Source organism: Budorcas taxicolor, chromosome 19 (genome assembly GCF_023091745.1).
Source record: "Budorcas taxicolor isolate Tak-1 chromosome 19, Takin1.1, whole genome shotgun sequence".
NCBI lineage: Eukaryota > Metazoa > Chordata > Mammalia > Artiodactyla > Bovidae > Budorcas > Budorcas taxicolor.
Genome location: NC_068928.1, coordinates 5,155,561 through 5,177,246, shown reverse-complemented (window position 1 = coordinate 5,177,246; position 21,686 = coordinate 5,155,561). Strand labels below are relative to the sequence as shown.

Here is a 21,686-nt window from a genome sequence, read left to right as displayed (position 1 = left end):
CTGTGGTCTTTTGCTGTCTTGCATTTGGGGTTGTCGTTACCATCTTTCTAAATTCCATATATATGCATTAATATATTGTATTGGTGTTTTTCTTTCTGACTTACATCACTCTGGATAATAGACTCCAGTTTCATCCACTTCATTAGACCTGAGTCAAATGTGTTCTTTTTAAAAGATGAGTAATATTCCATTGTGTATATGTACCACAGCTTTCTTATCCATTTGTCTACCGATGGACATCTAGGCTGCTTCCATGTCATAGCTATTGTAAACAGTGCTGCGATGAAAACTGGGGTACACGTGTCTCTTTCAATTCTGGTTTCCTCGGTGTATATGCCCAGCATTGGGATTGCTGGGTTGATTGGCAGTTCTATTTTAAGCTTTTTAGGGAATCTCCACACTGTTCTCCATAGTGGCTGTACTAGTTTGCATTCCCACCAACAGTGTAAGTAAGAGGGTTCCCTTTTCTCCAGACCCTCTCCAGCATTTATTGTTTGTAGACTTTTTGATGGCAGCCATTCTGACCAGCATGAAATGGAACCTCATAGTGATTTACATTTCTCTGGTAATGAGTGATATTGAGCATCTTTTCATATCTTTCTTAGCCATCTGTATGCCTTCTTTGGAAAATGTCTGTTTACTTTTTGGCCCATTTTCTGATTGGATCACTTATTTTTCTGGTATTGAGCTGCTTGTATGTTTTTGAGATTAACTAACTGTCCACTGCTTCATTTGCTATTATTTTCTCCCATTCTGAAGGCTGTCTTTTCACCTTGCTTATAGTTTCCTTCATTGTGCAAAGCTTTTAAGTTTAATTAGATCTGATAGATAGAATGTCTGATGAACTATGGACAGAGGTTCATGACATTGTACAGGAGACAGGGATCAAGACCATGGCCATGGAAAAGAAATGCAAAAAAGCAAAATGGCTGTCTGTGGAGGCCTTACAAATAGCTGTGAAAAGAAGAGAAGTGAAAAGCAAAGGAGAAAAGGAAAGATACGAGCATCTGAATGCAGAGTTCCAAAGAATAGCAAGGAGAGATAAGAAAGCTTTCCTCAGTGATCAATGCAAAGAAATAGAGGAAAACAACAGAACGGGAAAGACTAGAGATCACTTCAAGAAAATCAGAGATCCCAAGGGAACATTTCATGCAAATATGGGCTCAATAAAGGACAAAAATGGTATGGACCTAACAGAAGCAGAAGATATTAAGAAGAGATGGCAAAAATACACAGAAGAACTGTATAAAAAAGATCTTCACGACCAACATAATCACGATGGTGTGATCACTCACCTAGAGCCAGACATCCTGGAATGTGAAGTCAAGTGGGCCTTAGAAAGCATCCCTCAAAAAAAGCTAGTGGAGGTGATGGAATTCCAGTTGAGCTCTTTCAAATCCTGAAAGATGATGCTGTGAAAGTGCTGCACTCAATATGCCAGCAAATTTGGAAATCTCAGCAGTGGCCACAGGACTGGAAAAGGTCAGTTTTCATTCCAATCCAAAGAAAGGCAATGCCAAAGAATGCTCAAACTACCGCACAATTGTACTCATCTTACATGCTTAAAATTCTCCAAGCCAGGCTTCAGCAATACGTGAACGTGAACTTCCAGATATTCAAGCTGGTTTTAGAAAAGGCAGAGGAACCAGAGATCAAATTGCTAACATCTGCTGTATCATGGAAAAAGCAAGAAGTTCCAGAAAAACATCTATTTCTGCTTTATTGACTATGCCAAAGCCTTTGACTGTGTGGATCACAATAAACTGTGGAAAATTCTGAGAGAGATGGAAACATGAGACCACCTGACATGCCTCTTGAGAAACCTATATGCAGGTCAGGAAGCAACAGTTAGAACTGGACATGGAACAACAGACTGGTTCCAAATAGGAAAAGGAGTATGTCAAGGCTGTATATTGTCACCCTGCTTATTTAACTTACATGCAGAGTACATCATGAGAAACACTGGGCTGGAAGAAGCACAAGCTGGAATCAAGATTGCCAGGAGAAATATCAATCACCTCAGATATGCAGATGACACCACCCTTATGGCAGAAAGTGAAGAGGAACTAAAAAGCCTCTTGATGAAAGTGAAAGTGGAGAGTGAAAAGTTGGCTTAAAGCTCAACATTCAGAAAACTAAGATCATGGCATCTGGTCTCATCACTTCATGGCAAATAATGGGGAAACAGTGGCAACAGTGTCAGACTTTATTTTGGGGGGCTCCAAAATCACCGCAGATGGTGACTGCAGCCATGAAATTAAAAGATGCTTAGTCCTTAGAAGGAAAGTTATGACCAACCTAGACAGCAAAGTCAAAAGCAGAGAATTACTTTGCTAACAAAGGTCCATCTAGTCAAGGCTATGATTTTTCCAGTGGTCATGTATGGATGTGAGAGTTGGACTGTGAAGAAAGCTGAGTGCCAAAGAATTGATGCTTTTGAACTGTGGTGTTGGAGAAGACTCTTGAGAGTCCCTTGGACTGCAAGGAGATCCAACCAGTCCATTCTGAAGGAGATTAGTCATGGGTGTTCTTCAGAAGGATTGATGCTAAAGCTGAAACTGCAGTACTTTGGCCACCTCATGCGAAGAGTTGACTCATTGGAAAAGACTCTTATGCTGGGAGGGATTGGGGGCAGGAGGAGAATGGGACAACAGAGGATGAGATGGCTGGATGGGATCACCGACTCAGACATGAGTTTGGGTGAACTCCGGGAGTTTGTGATGGACAGGGAGGCCTGGCATGCTGCAATTCATGGGGTCGCAAAGAGTAGGACACAACTGAGAGACTGAACTGAACTGAGGTCCCATTAGTTTATTTTTGCTTTTATTTCCACTACTCTGGGAGGTGGGCCATAGAGGATCTTGCTGTGATTTATGTCAGAGAGTGCTCTGCCTATGTTTTCTTCTAGGAGTTTTATAGTTTCTTATGTTACATTTAGATCTTTAATCCATTTTGAGTTTATTTTTGTGTATGGTGTTAGAAAGTGTTCTAGTTTCATTCTTTTACAGGCGGATGACCAGTTTTCCCTAGATAGCATATTAAAAAGCAGAAACATTACTTTGCCAACAAAGGTCCGTCTAGTCAAGGCCATGGTTTTTCCAGTAGTCATGTATGGATGTGAGAGTTGGACTGCTAAGAAAGCTGGGCGCTGAAGAATTGATGCTTTTGAACTGTGGTGCTGCAGAAGACTCTTGAGAGTCTGGGACTGCAAGGAGATCCAACCCATCCATTCTAAAGGAGATCAGTCCTGGGTGTTCTTTGGAAGGAATGATGCTAAAGCTGAAACTCCAATACTTTGGCCACCTCATGCGAAGAGTTGACTCATTGGAAAAGACTCTGATGCTAGGAGGGATTGGGGGCAGGAGGAGAAGGGGACAACAGAGGATGAGATGGCATCACTGACTCAATGGACGTTGAGTTTGAGTGAACTCTGGGAGTTGGTGATGGACAGGGAGGCCTGGTGTGCTGCAGTTCATGGGGTCGCAAAGAGTTGCACAGGATGGAGTGACTGAACTGAACTGACCAGTTTTCCCAGCACCACTTGTTAAAGAGATTGACTTTTCTCCATTGTATATATTTGCTTCCTTTGTCGAAGATAAGCTGTCCATAGCGGCGTGGATTTATCTCTGGGCTTTCTATTTTGTTCCATTGATCTGTATTTCTGTCTTAGTGCCAGTACCATACTGTCTTGATGACTGTAGCTTTGTAGTATAGTCTGAAGTCAGGCAGGTTGATTCCTTCACGTTCATTTTTCTTTCTCAAGACTGCTTTGGCTATTCAAGGTTTTATGTGTTTCCATACAAATTGTGAAATTATTTGTTCTAGTTCCGTGAAAAATACCATTGGTAGCTTGATGGGGATTGCATTGAATCTGTAGATTGCTTTGGGAAGTATACTCATTTTCACTATATTGATTCTTCCAATCCATGAACATGGTATATTTCTCCATCTATTTGTGTCATCTTTGACTTCTTTCATCAGTGTTTTATAGTTTTCTATACATAGGTCTTTTGTTTCTTTAGGTAAATTTATTCCTAAGTATTTTATTCTTTTCATCTTAATGGTGAATGGGATTGTTTCCTTAATTTCTCTTTTTTCTCATTGTTAGTGTTTAGGAATGCAAGGGATCTGTGTATTAATTTGATACAATTAAAGCAAAGCACAGTATTAGTAAAGAATGACTTAAAGAAAAGAGTAAAAAGAAAAAAAAGAGTCCCAATAGTAAAAAGTTTTCATTAAAGTCTGATTTGGTAATATACATGTTTTCCTGTTAGCTCAGTTTGTAAAGAATCCACCTGTAATGCGGGAGACCCCACTACAATTTCTGGGTCAGGAAGATCCCCTGGAGAAGGGAAAGGCTACCCATTCCAGTAATATGGGCTTCCCTTGTGGCTCAGCTGGTAAAGAATCACCCTGCAATGCAGGAGAGCTGGGTTCAATTCCTGGGTTGGGAAGATTCTCTGGAGAAGGGAAATTCTACCCACTCCAGTAGTCTGGCCTGGAGAATTCCATGGACTGTATATTCCATGGGGTCACAAAGAGTCAGACACAGCTAAGTGACTTTCACTTTTCTAATATACATGAATGAAATGGAAATGTTCATGTATTCCTAGAATAAACTTTCATGTTAAGGTATCCTGAAGATATGAAGACACAGCCTGGTATACTAGGAAAAGAAACCTGTTTTAAAAGGTCAGTTGTATGAGACAAACACAGGTCTGTCTGTGATAAACTAGGCTAAATAATTCTAGGATATTTCAGAATATAAGACTCAGTCAGTTTATTTTCTGAGCATTCCTGTATCTTTCAACCCATCAAACATTAAGAGTTACTTCACAGTTAGAATTTTTAAAAATTCAGCCAATGATCTTAACTATATTGATTCTACCCACATTTATGTTCATGGTCAAACATCATCTTTTTTGGATCTGCTGTCCCTCCTGTGACTGACATAGGACCAGTTGGTTATACAAGGAGTTTTACTGACATCCTAGTAATAACAACCAATCTTAACTGGCTGCCTGGCATTGTCTTTTCCAGGGCCTATCTCTGCCAACAACTATACACGTGTGTGCTCAGTCATGTCTGACTCTTGAAACCCCATGGACTGTAGCCCACCAGGCTCCTCTGTTCAAGAATACTGGAGTGGGTTGCCACTTCCTCCTCCAGGGGATCTTCCCGACCCAGGGACTGAACCTGCATCTCCTGCTTTGACAGGTAGTTTCTTTACCAATAAGCAACCTGGAAAGTCCCCCTGCCTAAAACTAGCCTAACTGTTTAAGACAAAGCATAAATGTTACAAGATTTACTGTATACATTAGGTAAGTTTTCTTCATTTTCATTTGTCTTTTAATTCAAACCGGAAAATGAAAAATGAACTCTTTTCATTTTCATTTCGTAAGATGCTTCTCAGTCATTAGTACAAATACAGAAACCATTATTTCTACAACTAGGGAAAAGTTTTTAAAGTTAAAAAGCATTTTTACCCTTGAGGGTATTTAAGTAAATTCCACAAATTCAAGGAAACAGTTTTTAAAAAGTCTTATCATCTAAGCTATATCCTTGGATAACTAACCTTTGATTTGAACTGCATTATATATAACAATGGTGATTTATGGTTACTTTACTGTTGAGTTGGAGAAGGAAACGGCAACCCATTCCAGTACTCTTGCCTGGAAAATCCCATGGATGGAGGAGCGTTGTAGGCTACAGTCCATGGGGTTACAAAGAGTCAGACACGACTGAGCGACTTCACTTCACTACTGTTGAGTAATGATATTTTTTTTAACGTATTTATTATTATCTCTTACACTGAACACTGAGTATACAGGAAGGCAAATAAATATAAACATGTTCTTTCTAATACTGTGTAATAAAATATATGATAATCTAAATGAATAACGACCCTATGACCATTCTGAAATATAAATATAAAACCACAAAGTCAATTTGATTTAAAATATATAGTATTTGAAAACTAATTTGGATTTTATAAGCATGTGATTAAATATAACTAGTAAAGTTTGAGACCACACAATTGCTATATTCACAAGAGATTTTTTTCCCCCTCCTTCCATTTGACCAATGTATGGGAACTAAAACACAATAGTAAAGCTGGAAAAGGCTAAGCAGCGTGGAGAAAGTATCTACCATATGGATCTTACATGTTCAGTAAAACGAAGGAGCTGATTTTGTAATATTTTATAAAACCAAGTCTGATGACAGACTTTGGTAGCATATGCATTTAAGTCAACTATATTCAGACTATACTTAGAAACTTACATACAAGAACTTGTGATTTAATATGCTAAATATTAGTCTGAGGATGTCATTTCCTTGAGGTTAAAGTGAAATGGTAACAAACAAAGAAACAAAACAACCTTTTTGCCACAGGCAAAAAGATAAGGCTAGTAAAAGTTACCAAAGAATAAACAAAATTCTGGAGAGCACTTAATTCTGAAAAAGAGGGTAGAAAATGTAATGGAGTGGGAAGAAAACACATAGGAAGACTTAATAGTAATATTTTCTACTTAAGCCAAACAGTGAAGTCTAAGTGGATTCATAGGTTCATTTCACTATTATGCTTTATAAGTTAGATATCTGCTCCAATATCTTTTTGTATGTGTAAAATATTACATTATTAAAAAGAAGAGAAAATTTCCATCCCATTAAAATAACTAGACTAATGCACATTTAGGGCTTCCCTGGTGGCTCAGCTGGTAAAGAATCCGCCTGCAATAAGGGAGACCCCAGTTCAATTCTGGTCGGGAAGATCCCCTGGAGAAGGGAACAGCTACCCACTCCAGTATTCTGGCCTGGAGAATTCCAAGGACTGCATAGTCCTTGGGATTGCAAAGAGTTGGACACGACTGAGTGACTTTCACTTCATGACATTTAAGCTCAACAATGTTTCTAACCAGATGAATTTTATTTTGGTTCTATATTCCAAAATTTGCATTGGAAGTAGGGTAAAATAGTGATTTTTTTAAAATCTAGCTTAAAAATAAATAAATGTCTGCTAAGTCCAACTCTATCCCATTTGGAATCTGCAAAAAATTCTGGCTTAGAGTCAGCTTAAAAAGGTAGATTATAACTGAAATTTAATGACTATACTACTATTAACTTATATCCCAAAGCCTGGCAATAACTTAGGGAAAGAAAAGGAACAGTGAAAGAAGCTCTGCTCCACTGAAGCAAAGCATTTAAAGGACTCTGACAAGGGGAAAAGAGTTCTTTTAGAATTGGGGTGGTGGACAGTAAATATTTGGTTATTTTTGTTTTAGTCTATACTCTTAGTATTAACAGTTCCTGGCTTTTATTAAACTTCCTTGAAAAGGGAAAATTCCATGATGATGACTATAAGCCAGATGGCAACTCCACTGTCTGTTATTTGGGCAGGAGCCTTCAGAGGCAGTGGACTGGTGAGGAGAAAAGAGAATGAGGCATGGAAACCAGATATATCTGAATTCGAATTTGAGCTCCACAGATTGTTAGCTAAGATGTTCATAAACAATGAGAGAAGGTGAAGGAAGGGGATGCAGGGGGTGCACAATCTCATCCACAAGGAACAAAGAACTAAATTCTAAATCGCCAGAGACAGTTCCTCTCTCTGTGTATTTTATAGAAACCACAGCTGGTTGTCAGCATTATGGAGAAAAGGCCTTCAGAAGACAGAAGTGGGCAACAGGGTTGAGATGACCTACCTTCTCCCACAATCTCTTCTCTGGCCATACGGTATTGGCCATAAAAACAAAAAAGCTCTCAGAAAGGCAATTTAACACATCTTATATTAATATTAAGGTATACCAATGTACTGAAGTAGTATTTTCCAGGGAGACAAGAGTCAGAGAAGAGAGGAAGAAAGTCTCTGACTGTGGCTTCTGGTGTTTATATATATTTTTCTTTCTAAAAAGTACTTGCAGCAGTTTTTTTTTTTTTTTTTTTTTTTCCCTTTTGCTTCCAAGAATAAGATCTTAGCTGATCATGTGAATTTCTGAACCGGTTTAAAAGTCAGAACCTGCAAACTAAAACAAAGCTATTTCTGTAAAAGCCTGGCATTCAAAGCCCATGAATTCTGCCCCAGCTTGATTAATGTGTCTGAGAAGATAGTGACTTCAGGGATTTGCCAAGGCCTCTTCCACACTGTCTAGATTCTGATTCAGCACTTACTGAGCAACTACACAACATGACAGGCAAGGTGCCAAGCACTTTCACACACCCAGCTTCAGTCTGAATTCTTTCACGTTGACATTTATAAAGATGTTGAAATAATAATGTATTCTTGAATACTTCTGTTAAAAACTGTCAACATTGTCCATTTCATATTATAACGACCACTACACAGTTTTCCAAACAATGTCTATTATCAGAGCATCAGAAACTATCCACACAGCCTGACTCTAACTCAGTATTCCTCACTACAAAGATTGCTCCTGAGAGCTTTTAGATTCTTTTCCCATAATTTCAATAAGTGTCAATGGAGGTGTCCTCTCACAATACTAGTTATTAACATGAATGCAGGCAATTTATTTAATCTCCATGAGACTCATTTTCTTAGCTGCGATGTGGGGAATAAATACCTATTGCACAACGTTGCTGTGATCATTAAATAACGTATATAAAATCCTAACACATTGTAGGTGTTACGGAGAGGTGAATCAGAATCCCATATCTGTTGAAGGCAATTTTCACACTGATAGCAAATTTAATCCTCCCAGTCCTCAAATTAAGAACCCCTTATGATTGCCCACTGACGGGAAAAGTTGAAACTCGTGAATTTCCCAAACCTAGAACAACAAACTAGATGCAACCTACTTTTTCTAGCCTCATATCCACTTTCCCTTCTCAGCATATAAATTCTTCATCCTATTCTGAGAAAATGTTCTTCAAACCTGCCACGGTCTTTCAAACTTTAACGTGCTTATACATATTAATTCTTGTCTAGAATGCCACCACTCACCTTGACACTTCTGTCTGATGAACTCTCATTTAAACTTCACTGCCAAATTCAAACATTATCTCTGCTGTAGGTTTTCTCCAGCTCCCAAGATTTACTTTACTGTCCCCTTCTCTTTGCTCCAAAAGCGCTTTCACTTATCTATATTACTGTACTTACTCCATATTGTCCTTGTTTGTTTGCATATCTTTTTCTTCGCCATTAGACTATATTACTTCAGCAACTCCAACATTAGCAGTACACATTCTTTCAACTGACCAGAACTATGGCCTTTTCACGGTTATCTCGCTGAGCGTGGTGCCAAGTACACAACAGGTCCACAATAAATGAGAAAGGCCCAGCAAACACTGAAGAAATTAAGGCGGCTCTAACACAAACAGCAGCGGCAAAGGAGAAACGCGTGTGACACTGTAATGTGAATCTTCTTGGCTGCTACTGCTTTAGCTCTCACCAAAGGACTGGTTTCTTTGGCCCTTGTCATCTAGAGACCTTTGTCCTACCTAGCCAAAAAGCCTTCGTCCCAGCTCCAGAGACACACTCAGCAAATCCTGAAAATAGATTTCTTTTCGAAGTTAGATATGTCCAGCTATAATCCTTTGTGAGCAATGACTACTAGCATTCATTAATATGATCTTCATCTTAATCTGTAAGATTGGACCAAAAAAAAAATCCTGAATATATCACATCTCAGTTCAGTTCAGTTCAGTCGCTCAGTCATGTCCGACTCTTTGTGACCCCAGGAATCGCAGCACACCAGGCTTCCTTATCCATTACCAACTCCCGGGGTTCACTCAGACTCACGTCCATCGAGAGTCAGTGATACCATCCAGCAATCTCATCCTCTGTCATCCCCTTCTCCTCCTGCCCCCAATCCCTCCCAGCATCAGTCTTTTCCAATGAGTCAACTCTTCGCATGAGGTGGCCAAAGTACTGGAGTTTCAGCTTCAGCATTATTCCATCCAAAGAAATCCCAGGGCTTATCTCCTTCAGGATGGACTGGTTGGATCTCCTTGCAGTCCAAGGAACTCTCAAGAGTATTCTCCAACACAACAGTTCAAAAGCATCAATTCTTCGGCGCTCAGCTTTCTTCACAGTCCAACTCTCACATCCATACATGACCACTGGAAAAACAATAGCCCCGACTAGACGGACCTTTGTTGGCAAAGTAATGTCTCTGCTTTTCAGTATGCTGTCTAGGTTGGTCATAACTTTTCTTCCAAGGAGTAAGCGTCTTTTAATTTCATGGCTGCAATCACCATCTGCAGTAATTTTGGAGCCCCTCAAAAATAAAGTCTGACACTGTTTCCACTGTTTCCCCAACTATTTGCCATGAAATGATGGGACCAGATGCCATGATCTTCGTTTTCTGAATGTTGAGCTTTAAGTCAACTTTTTCACTCTCCACTTTCACTTTCAAGAGGCTTTTTAGTTCTGCACTTTCTGCCATAAGGGAGGTGTCATCTGCATATCTGAGGTGATTGATATTTCTCCTGGCAATCTTGATTCCAGCTTGTGCTTCTTCCAGTCCAGCATTTCTCATGATGTACTCTGCATAGAAGTTAAATAAGCAGGGTGACAATATACAGCCTTGACGTACTCCTTTTCCTATTTGGAACCAGTCTGTTGTTCCATGTCCAGTTCTAACTGTTGCTTCCTGACCTGCATACACATTTCTCAAGAGGCAGGTCAGGTGGTCTGGTGTTCCCATCTCTTTCAGAATTTTCCACAGTTTATTGTGATCCACACAGTCAAAGGCTTTGGCATAGTCAATAAAGCAGAAATAGATGTTTTTCTGGAACTCTCTTGCTTTTTCCATGATACAGCAGATGTTGGCAATTTGATCTCTGGTTCCTCTGCCTTTTCTAAAACCAGCTTGAACATCTGGAAGTTCACGGTTCACGTATTGCTGAAGCCTGGCTTGGACAATTTTGAGCATTACTTTACTAGCATGTGAGATGAGTGCAATTGTGCAGTAGTTTGAGCATTCTTTGGCACTGCCTTTCTTTGGGACTGGGATGAAAACTGACCTTTTCCAGTCCTGTGGCCACTGCTGAGATTTCCAAATTTGCTGGCATATTGAGTGCAGCACTTTCACAGCATCATCTTTCAGGATTTGACAGACCTCAACTGGAATTCCATCACCTCCACTAGCTTTTTTTGAGGGATGCTTTCTAAGGCCCACTTGACTTCACATTCCAGGATGTCTGGCTCTAGGTGAGTGATCACACCATCGTGATTATTGTTCGTGAAGATCTTTTCTGTATAGTTCTTCTGTGTTTTCTTGCCACCTCTTCTTAATATCTTCTGCTTCTGTTAGGTCCATACCATTTCTGTCCTTTATCAAGCCCATCTTTGCATGAAATGTTCCCTTGGTATCTCTAATTTTCTTGAAGCGATCTCTAGTCTTTCCCATTCTGTTCTTTTCCTCTATTTCTTTGCATTGATCGCTGAGGAAGGCTTTCTTATCTATCCTTGCTATTCTTTGGAACTCTGCATTCAGATGCTTATATCTTTCCTTTTCTCCTTTGCTTTTTGCTTCTCTTCTTTTCACAGCTATTTGTAAGACCTCCCCAGACAGCCATTTTGCTTTTTTGCAATTTTTTTCCATGGGGATGGTCTTGATCCCTGTCTCCTGTACAATGTCATGAACCTCCATCCATAGTTCATCAGGCACTCTATCTATCAGATCTAGGCCCTTAAATCTATTTCTCACGTCCACTGTATAATCATAAGGGATTTGATTTAGGTCATACCTGAATGGTCTAGTGGTTTTCCTTACTTTCTTCAGTTTAAGTCTGAATTTGGCAATAAGGAGTTCATGATCTGAGCCACAGTCAGCTCCTGGTCTTGTTTTTGTTGACTGTGTAGAGCTTCTCCATCTTTGGCTGCAAAGAATATAATCAATCTGATTTCAGTGTTGACCATCTGGTGATGTCCATGTGTAGAGTCTTCTCTTGTGTTGTTGGAAGAGGGTGTTTGCTATGACCAGTGCATTCTCTTGGCAAAACTCTATTAGTCTTTGCCCTGCTTCATTCCGCATTCCAAGGCCAAATTTGCCTGTAATTCCAGGTGTTTCTTGACTTCCTACTTTTGCATTCGAGTCCCCTATAATGAAAAGAACATCTTTTTTGGGTGTTAGTTCTAAAAGGTCTTATAGGTCTTCATAGAACCGTTCAACTTCAGCTTCTTCAGCATTACTGGTTGGGGCATAGACTTGGATTACTGTGATACTGAATGGTTTGCCTTGGAAATGAACAGAGATCATTCTGTCATTTTTGAGATTGCATCCAAGTACTGCATTTCGGACTCTTTTGTTGACCATGATGGCTTCTCCATTTCTTCTGAGGGATTCCTGCCTGCAGTAGTAGATATAATGGTCATCTGAGTTAAATTCACCCATTCCAGTCCATTTTAGTTCGCTGATTCCTAGAATGTTGACTTTCACTCTTGCCATCTCCTGTTTGACCACTTCCAATTTGCCTTGATTCATGGACCTGACATTCCAGGTTCCTATGCAATATTGCTCTTTACAGCATCGGATCTTGCTTCTATCACCAGTCACATTCACAACTGGCTATTTTTTTTTGCCTTGGCTCCATCCGTTCATTCTTTCTGGAGTTATTTCTCCACTGATCTCCAGTAGCACTTTGGGCACCTACTGACCTGGGGAGTTCCTATTTCAGTATCCTATCATTTATCATATCTAAGATCCGTAATACTGATTATGAAATATACCATTATTTTATGTAGCACTGAATAATATGCTGCCAGTTACACCATGACATTTACTGTTAAGAGGCATTTCAATTTCAGAGATGCTAGAGAGAAAATAGATACATACAGACATATGTACACACAAAAACCCCTATGTATGTGTACAGAACTTCCCAGGTGGTACTAGTGGTAAAGAATGCGCCTGCCAATACAGGAGACATAAAAGATATGAGGTTGATTCCTGGATTGGGAAGATCCCCTGGAGCGGGGCATGGCAACCCATTCTAGTATTCGTGCCTGTGTCTTCATGGACAGAAGAGCGTGGCAGGCTGCAGTCCATGTGGTCACGAAGAGTCAGACATGACTGAAGCAACTTAGCAAGCACACATGTGTATGTACATACACATGTAATTACTTATCTATATATTTGTTTTATAAATATTGGTGTGTATCCATATGCAGTCATTTCTCAGTGTTGGATACCAAAATCCATGGATGCTCAAGTCCCTTACATGAAATGCTATTATAGTTGCATGAAATCTATGCACACCCTCCCTGTATACTTTAAATCATCTCTAGATTACTTATCATACCTAATACAATGCAAATACTATGTAAATAATTGCTTTATGGCAAATTCACGTTTATTTTTTGGAATTTTCTGGAATATGTTTTTTTGAATGTTTTCAATTTGTGGTTGGTTGAGCCTATAGTTTTGGAACCTAAGGATATGGAGGGCTGACTGTACATGTCTGTGTGTACCCTAGAATCAGGTAAATAAAATAAATCTGGTTTGAAGAAAAATGTCTGATTCCTGCCTGTTCTTACAGTATTAGCAGAGAAAGAAGAAAAAAAAGTATTGTTCAGAATTAGACACAAAGAGCTAGGAAGAAAAGGCACTTTGGTGTGGACCCCAGATGGTGGCAGTCAAATGGTAAACAGTAATTCTCAGCAACATGACTAAAGAATTACTCATTCATTAGTTATTAATTTAGTAGTTAATATGTGTCAGGGACCATGCTTTTGAACTGTGGTGTTGGAGAAGACTCTTGAGAGTCCCTTGGACTGCAAGGAGATCCAACTAGTCCATTCCAAAGGAGATCAGTCCTGGTGTTCTTTGGAAGGACTGATGCTAAAGCTGAAACTCCAATCCTTTGGCCACCTCATGCAAAGAGTTGACTCATTGGAGAAGAGTCTGATGCTGGGAGGGACTGGGGTCAGGAGGAGAACAGGACGACAGAGGATGAGATGGCTGGATGGCATCACCGACTCGATGGATGTGAGTTTGAGTGAACTCTGGAGTTGGTGATGGACAGGGAAGCCTGGTGTGCTGCAATTCATGGGGTCGCAAACAGTCAGACATGACTAAGCGACTGAACTGAACTGATGATAACTTAAACAAAAGTGATGGCAGTGAAGATCAAGAAGACTGATGGATTCAAGAACTGTTTAGAAACAGTCAACAGTAAGTACTAATGAATTAGATATGGGTGTTAAGGGAGAGGAAGTAGTTACGATGAGATCTGCTTCTTTGACTTTGTGCAACTGGAAGGTGTCATTCACAGAAACTGGGAACACTGGTAGAAGGTCTATTTGGGGAGAAATGGGTAGATGAAGGTACGACGTGACTATCATAAATCCTGCCTCAGACAAGTTGCATGTGAAATGCCTTGAAGAGATCCAAGTGGAAATGTGGATCAGACAATCGGATATGTGTGTATGAAGGTCAAAGGAATGTCCCACTCCCCAAAATTTCTAAGACTGAACACTGAGGACTCCAAACTGATACGGAATTGGCTGGTGGAGAGAAAAGAGCCTTGGAGTTCCCACATTTAATCCTTCCCTTAACTCAGTACCTAGCATAGTTGTTCCCAACCGATAGGCTACCTCCAGCTCTTAGAGCTAGGAGAATCAAGAATCTTCTTTCCTACTTGAAGCAGCAAAAACATTTCAAGATGTTTCAAGTCTGAACTCTGAATACATTTTTTAAAAGAAACATGACCATTTTGGTTACTGAACCAGTATTCTATCTCTTATCTTCCAAGAGGAAAAATATTTTTAAGTGTGTATGAGGGGGAATAAGCTTGAGACTGGCTATGTTATTACCTCTGAAACAATATAATGTTAAAATTACAGCAAGTAAAAGCACTCATATGCGTTTAAAAAATATTAACAGTTGCTCAGTGTACCAACTTAATAAAGATAACCTATGAGTCTGTTTACTATTCTGTGAATATACATGCAGAAATTTGGTGCAGATGAGAAGTTTTAACAAGCCTAACACAGTATTTGTTGTTGCTGTTGTTTAGTCGCTCAGTCATATCTGACTCTCTGCGACACCACAGACTGTAGCCCACCAGGCTCCTTCGTCCATGGGACTTTCTGGGCAAGAACACAGTATTTAGAACAAAGTAAAATCTATTATTCATTTAAAATATTTTATATAAAATTGAATTAATCTGTCTTTTCAGAGCAAAAGATGTATGTACTTCTCCATTTTGAGGAAGTACATAAAAGCAACTGTAAGCATTAAAAACTCACTTCTCTTCTGTCTACACTCTTCTCTGTATTGGCAGTTTTATTCTCTTGGGCACAACCAACTACTGTAAAAATACATTAATAACCCAATGCTGCTCTCTAGTGGTAAATATAGAATATACTTTATTACATGGTTTTGCTTTCTAATGCCCGTTCAAACAACGGAATTCTCAGAAAATCAGCAAGAGAAAATGTATATTACAGGTGTAATTTCTTATTCAGTGATTGCTGACAGGAGACGAGTCACTCAGCACCTAGTCACTACTACTACTTTATGTACAAATATTTTTCATGGGGGGAAAAAAAGCACAAATTGATGTTTGTTTTAAAAGTAAATTCTTACCACGTGGTAGGTACCATAAGCTATTGCATCACTGCAAGTATAGTCTAAGAAATAGCTTAGCCATACCGAATACATACATCCTTTCGCTTTAAAACTAAAGTAATATATCTCAATTCTTAAAAGAAAAATTTTGTCTTTTGTTTGAATTTGTTTAAATTTAGCATTTAAGTATGCTCTTATTTAGTTAATAAATTAAATTCAGTAGCCCAAAATTATATCATTATAATGTCCTATTTTATGTTTGTATGCTCAGTCGCTCAGTCATGTCTGATTGATGCTTTGCGACCCCGTGGACTGTAGCCTGCCAGGCTCCTCTGTCCATGGGATTCTCCAGGCAAGAATACTAGAGTGGGTTGCAATTTCCTACTCCAGAGACAATATCCTGTACTTATTATATAATACTTACAGCTTGGTAAGTGTATTAGGAAGACACCGTATTATCTCCACAAACCTGAGAAAATTTAAATCTATTGCTTTGAAAATTTTGGTTGATTTTTTTTCCCTAACTTGGAAAAAAATCCACTTGAATAAACAAACTGCTTGCTAAACAGTGTTCGGGATAGGACTAGGGGTAAGGGTAGGACTATTTACTCAACAAAAATAACTAGAATAAGAACAACAATATAAATAAACTTTGTAAGAAGATCCTTTCTCATGTTAAATAGCTTGATATTAATAGAATATTTTATTAAATTCTTTATATACTACATCTCTCCAAAAAGGACTGGAGGAAATTTTCAACAAAAGAAATCTAGAATCACGTTAGCAAAACAGAAATAACATGAAATTCAAGAGAAATGAGCATGAAAATATAGTAACCAATTTGTTAACTAAATGCTTCAAATATGAATCTGAGCTTCCTAGCAACAAGAGCAAAGAATTCATGATTTACATATTTCTTACAGTGATGAGAAGAGTAGGCTTTCTCATTCCTAAATAAGATATTTTCTAGCCTTAATTCTAAATCTAATTTCTCATATGGACAATTAGTAAGTGATAACAAACTTATCAAGAATTACTGTAAATTCACAAATCAATAGATTTTATTTGCTTAGTTTTGTTTTGCATTTAAGAGAGGCCAAATGAACACAGTTTAACTGATCTAACTTAACCCAAACTCAGAGCAGTGAATAGAGAACATGTCTTCAGATATGATTTCTCTCAGCAGACTTACGATAAAAGTTGAACAGCATATAATTAAAAATATATAACCTTTAGTTAGAGCTTAAAATCTGCTTTTTCATATTTAATTCATTTTTATTTCTTATGCATTTGTTAGGTTAAAGTTCCTTGAGTGTAAAGGTCTACTTCCACTCTCTTTGTGTCTTTCACTGAGAAATGGTCATAGTGGACATTCAGTTAACAAAAAATTTACTGATGATGAAACAAGCCTCATCACTAGTGGTTTTGTCTTTTAGGTGAAGGGTTATTTTATCTTCATTTTTACCTTATAACAGTCTCCTCCAGGAATGATTTCCTGAATATATACCAATGGACCTTCATTCCGGTTAATTCCTCCTAGGATCTTCAGACCAAGGCCTGTTTTCTTGGTAACTGTAATCATCTGAAAGGCAGGATCCCTAAGATAAAGTAAATTAGCATGCATAAATTAGCCTAGAGATAGTGGTCCACCAGGGAGACCCTGCCCAGAGATGGGTACCTACTGTTTCTTTAAACTATTTGTTAAATTCTTAGACCTAGATAATTCAAAATACTCAGTACATACTAGCAATGACATTATTAAAAGTATGATCATACAAAGGCAATCAAATGAATTTTCTTAGCCCTAATTCTAATTTTTCTGTAAAACAAATCTAATTTTTCTGTAAACCAAACAAATTTTTGGTAAACCAAACAATAAGAGAAATTACAGCCATAATGCTTATTTCTTTGGAGTAGAAGAACACTTTAAAAATATTATTTAAACAAACAAAGATTTATTAAAGGTAACTGCAGAGACTTGCTTTTAACTGACTTTTTACTACACTTTAGGATTCCAAAACGAAACACTTTAATGAATCGGGTAAGCGAATTTTAAAAGACACGCTTGTGGCCATTTTAAGCAAAATAAATATAACCTTTATTTGAATCTCAAAAAAAAACACCTCAGTTTATCCTTTAAGAGTATTTTTCTTGTACAAAGCACATGCTCCAGCTGTGATTTCTGCTGGACATAAAAGTGATGCTATTAGGAAGGAAGAAACTGTTAAAAAGAATTCTGCAAAATGTACACCCTCCCCCCACCCCAAGTTGTGTTTCTGAATAGTGGTCAGAACAGATTTTACTGGTCCAAGAGAATTTGAGTAAAGTATGAAATGAAGCTCAGGGCTTACTTATGGTGTAGTGGGTATTGTGCTAAGCAATTATGTTATTCATTTAATATTTATAAAATCCCTAATATTATTACCCTCATTTTTCTAAAAGAACCCAAATCTGGGCAGGTTGACTTGGTGGCCTAAAGTTACAAAGCTGGAGAACAGCAATGTGAGGCTGGTCTATCTCGCTCCAGAGCCAAAGTATGGTCTAAGTAAGGTCTAAGATCTAAGAGCACCTCAACCTCGATGTTTCACTGGTACATTAAAGCCATTGTTCAATACAAGACTTCTAGCTGTCTTCAAACGTGCCATCACAGAAACCACTGTTAAAAAGAGTTTGTTCATATTTTACATAAGGTTACAGCTTTAAAAAATTTTTTATATTTAACTTCTGCCATAGAAATTCAAGCTGTATCTTCATGAGAACTTGTATTCAAAAGTTAAATCATAAAAAAGTATAATGAAAGAAATTAAAACTTTAAAAGTCCGTTATGATTGTATTACACTGAATTCAACTCTAGGGTAAGAAGGCCTATGTGGTTACTAGGGTAATAGTCAGTTAGCTAGGAAAAAAGGCAGAAAATGTTCTATTGTCAGATTTCAAAATCTTTCTTGAAGGGAGATTAGGCTGCAAGGAGATAAAGAGATGAAGCCTAGAAGCGGGGGAGATGAAGGAGAAAGGGGACAAAGGTCTCATTAGGCACCTCCAACAATCTCTTAAACTGTCTAAATGTAAATTCCTCTCAATGGGGGTACACACGATCTCCAGGACACATTACTATTTCAGTAAAGTATTCCTCCTTTTCTAACCCCAGCACAGAGTATCTATGATGAACACAGCAGTGTATTTACTTTCTAGGCCCTTATTTTAAAATTCCCTCACTGTGGGACTTCCTTAGTAGTCCAGTGGTCAAGACTGTGTGTTCCCATTAAGCGGGCCTGGGTTTGATCCCTGGTCAGGGAACTAAATCCCACATGATGCAACTAAAACCCAGTATAGCCAAACAAATAACTAAATAAAATTTTTTTAAAAAGTCTCTCCTTGTTAAGAATTTACTTAATTTTTTTGCAATTAAAAATAGTTCTGCTGCTCAAATTTAATCATAGTAAGAGAATCTACAAGCTAAATCCAGGCAGAAATACTACTTTTTACCTAATCAGATCAATGTAAATTTAGAACTTTGAAAATATATGACAAGGCTTTAGGAAAGAGGTGCTCTTGCACATTGTTGGTGGTAATAAAAAATGGTACAACCTCTGAAATGGGGATTTAGTAATCTCTAATTTACCCTCTAGGCTTTCCTGGTGGTCAGTAGTAAAGAATCCACATGCTAGTGCAGGAGACATGGGTTTGATCCCTGGGTCAGGAAGATCCCCTGGAGAAGGAAATGGCAACTCACTCCAGAATTCTTGTCTGGGAAATCCCATAGACAGAGGACCCTGCGTCCATGAGGTGGCAAAGGAGTCAGATACAACTTAGCAACTAAACAACAACAAGAACAACAATTTGCCCTCTAATCTAACAAACTCATTTTTAGGAAGCTTTCCCAAAGATAATTTGGTGACAAATATAAAATGACTTGTATACTAGGTTAGTTATTTGGCATAATTTGTGATCACCAAAAATTGCAAATAATTCAAATGTCCATCAATAAGGTACTGGATAAATAAACTATGACACTGATATATTAAGAACAGAATACTATAGTTACAACAAGGTACAAGGAAGAACTTTATAAACTGATATGAAGTGACCATCAGGACATAACTTTAGTTTACAAAAGGCCTGGTCAAAAACTCATATATACAGGACCTCCCTGGTGACTCAGGGATTCCCTGATGGCTCAATTGGTAAAGAATCCACCTGCAATGCAGGAGACTCTGGTTTGATTCCTGGGTCGGGAAGATCCGCTGGAGAAGGGATAGGCTACACACTCCAGTATTCTTAGGCTTCCCTTGTGGCTCAGCTGGTAAAGAATCCACCTGCATTGCAGGAGACCTGGGTTTGGTCCCTGAGTTGGGAAGACCCCCTGAAGAAGGGAAAGGCTACCTACTGCAGTATTCTGGCCTGGAGAATTCCATGGACTGTACAGCCCATGGGGTAGCAAAGAGTCAGACAGGACAGAAGGACTTTGACTTTCACTATCCTGGTGACTCAGTGGCAAAGAATCCATTGCCAATGCAGGAGACACAGGTTAACCCCAGGTCCAGGAGGATCCTACAAGCCACAGAGCAACTAAGCTTGTGCGCCACAACCATCCAGCCTGTGCTCTACAAGAGAAGCCCGCCACAGTGAGAAGCCCACGCACCACAACTAGAGAGCAGCCCCAGTTCTCTGCAGCTGGAGAAAAGCCCAAGCAGCAACGAGGACCCAGCACAGCCAAAAATAAATAAAATTATTTCCAAAAAAAACCCCCCAAAATACCACTATATATAATACACTACATTTTTGTTAAGAATGCACTGGCAAGTGGAGCCTGGGATACTGGGTGTTTTAGAACATCTTGCCTTAGTAATATATTTCTTTCTCATTAGCTTTATTTTGCCTTAAGAAGTTGAATAAAACTCTGTGCTGCCACAGAGCAAAGCTGTTCAGTACCAGTGCATGGAGCACTGTGGAGAGAATTCTTCATCAACACAGCTGGGCCTGGCTTATGTCCCTAGGAGACTGGAGCTTCCCAGTGCTCCCAGGATGAGGCATCAGAGAAAGATACACTGAATTTAACTGACCTGACACCATTCTCTAGGAAAGACCTTAAAACTTGAGGCAACACTGGTGTACACTCGTTTACTACGTAAGCAAGAGTAGAAGAATATCTAATGTCCAGTAGAACTTTATACAGAATAAACAACTGTTTTGAGAAAAAATATAATTATATACACACATATATATGACATGCATATATATTCACATGGATATGTATTTCCTCATTCAAAAAGAAACACTGAAAAAGAATGAACAAAAAAGATGGTATTTATAGGAGAAAGAGGGCACAGAAAGAAGGATAAGACTGAAAGAAGGCCTTCTCTGAGTATACTTTGTTCTATGTGTGTCACATGTTTACAGAATGGCCACCAATTCTTCCCATCTCTGTCTGGATGCCCCCAGAATGTGGCTTTATTGTTCCTTCCATTAAAAAGTAAAGTCTGTAACTCTAGACCTTGAATTCGGACTTGTTACCTACATTGTTTCAGTCAATGGTGCATAAGCAAATGTGAGGAAAACAGACATTTGAAAACCAATGGTGCTTGCTGCTGGGAACCACTCTGCACCACGTGAGAAAGCCTGAGCTCGCTGCCTGGAGGAGGGGAGACCAGGCTGAAAGAGACCTCAGCCAGCCGACCTTGAAAACAAGGCCCCAGAACACATCAGTGAGGCCATCCTACAGGATCCGGTGCAAACTGGAGCTGTCCACAGAATCATGACAGAATAAATGCTTGCTTGTTTTAAGGTATTAGAGCTTGTTTGTTACTCAGCAAATGTTAATTTTACATTATGTTATAGTTATACTGGAATTATAAAATATTTTAGATATTTAAAAAATCAGACCAAATGTTTAAAAATCCAGCTCTATAAATAATTCTAAAAGAGAAGGCAGGATTTACCCTATACCTTGATTTACAATGAAAGGTAATCACTGATCAACCTTTTTATTACCACTATCTTACACCACAGGTAGTTAGCTGTATGAAACTTCCCCCAACATTCATTAATATTCTATATATTTTAAACTATGATACTTCAAACATATTAAATTTAATTTAGAAATTACTTTTCAAGCAGACTGGATGATGCTACAGAAGATGTATTTTTATTCAT

General features: G+C 38.6%; 1 protein-coding gene across 1 annotated transcript in view; it reads right to left on the bottom strand.

The window, feature by feature from the left end:
• The window catches only part of STXBP4 (syntaxin binding protein 4), a 200,134-nt gene extending 178,448 nt beyond the window's left edge, over positions 1 to 21,686 (bottom strand). Inside the window, exons 1-2 of the mRNA XM_052658542.1 lie at positions 21,640 to 21,686; positions 16,999 to 17,131 (exon numbers count right to left, since the gene is read on the bottom strand). Of these exons, the coding sequence (XP_052514502.1) occupies positions 16,999 to 17,131; positions 21,640 to 21,686 (180 nt within the window). The remainder of the gene's footprint in view (positions 1 to 16,998; positions 17,132 to 21,639) is intronic.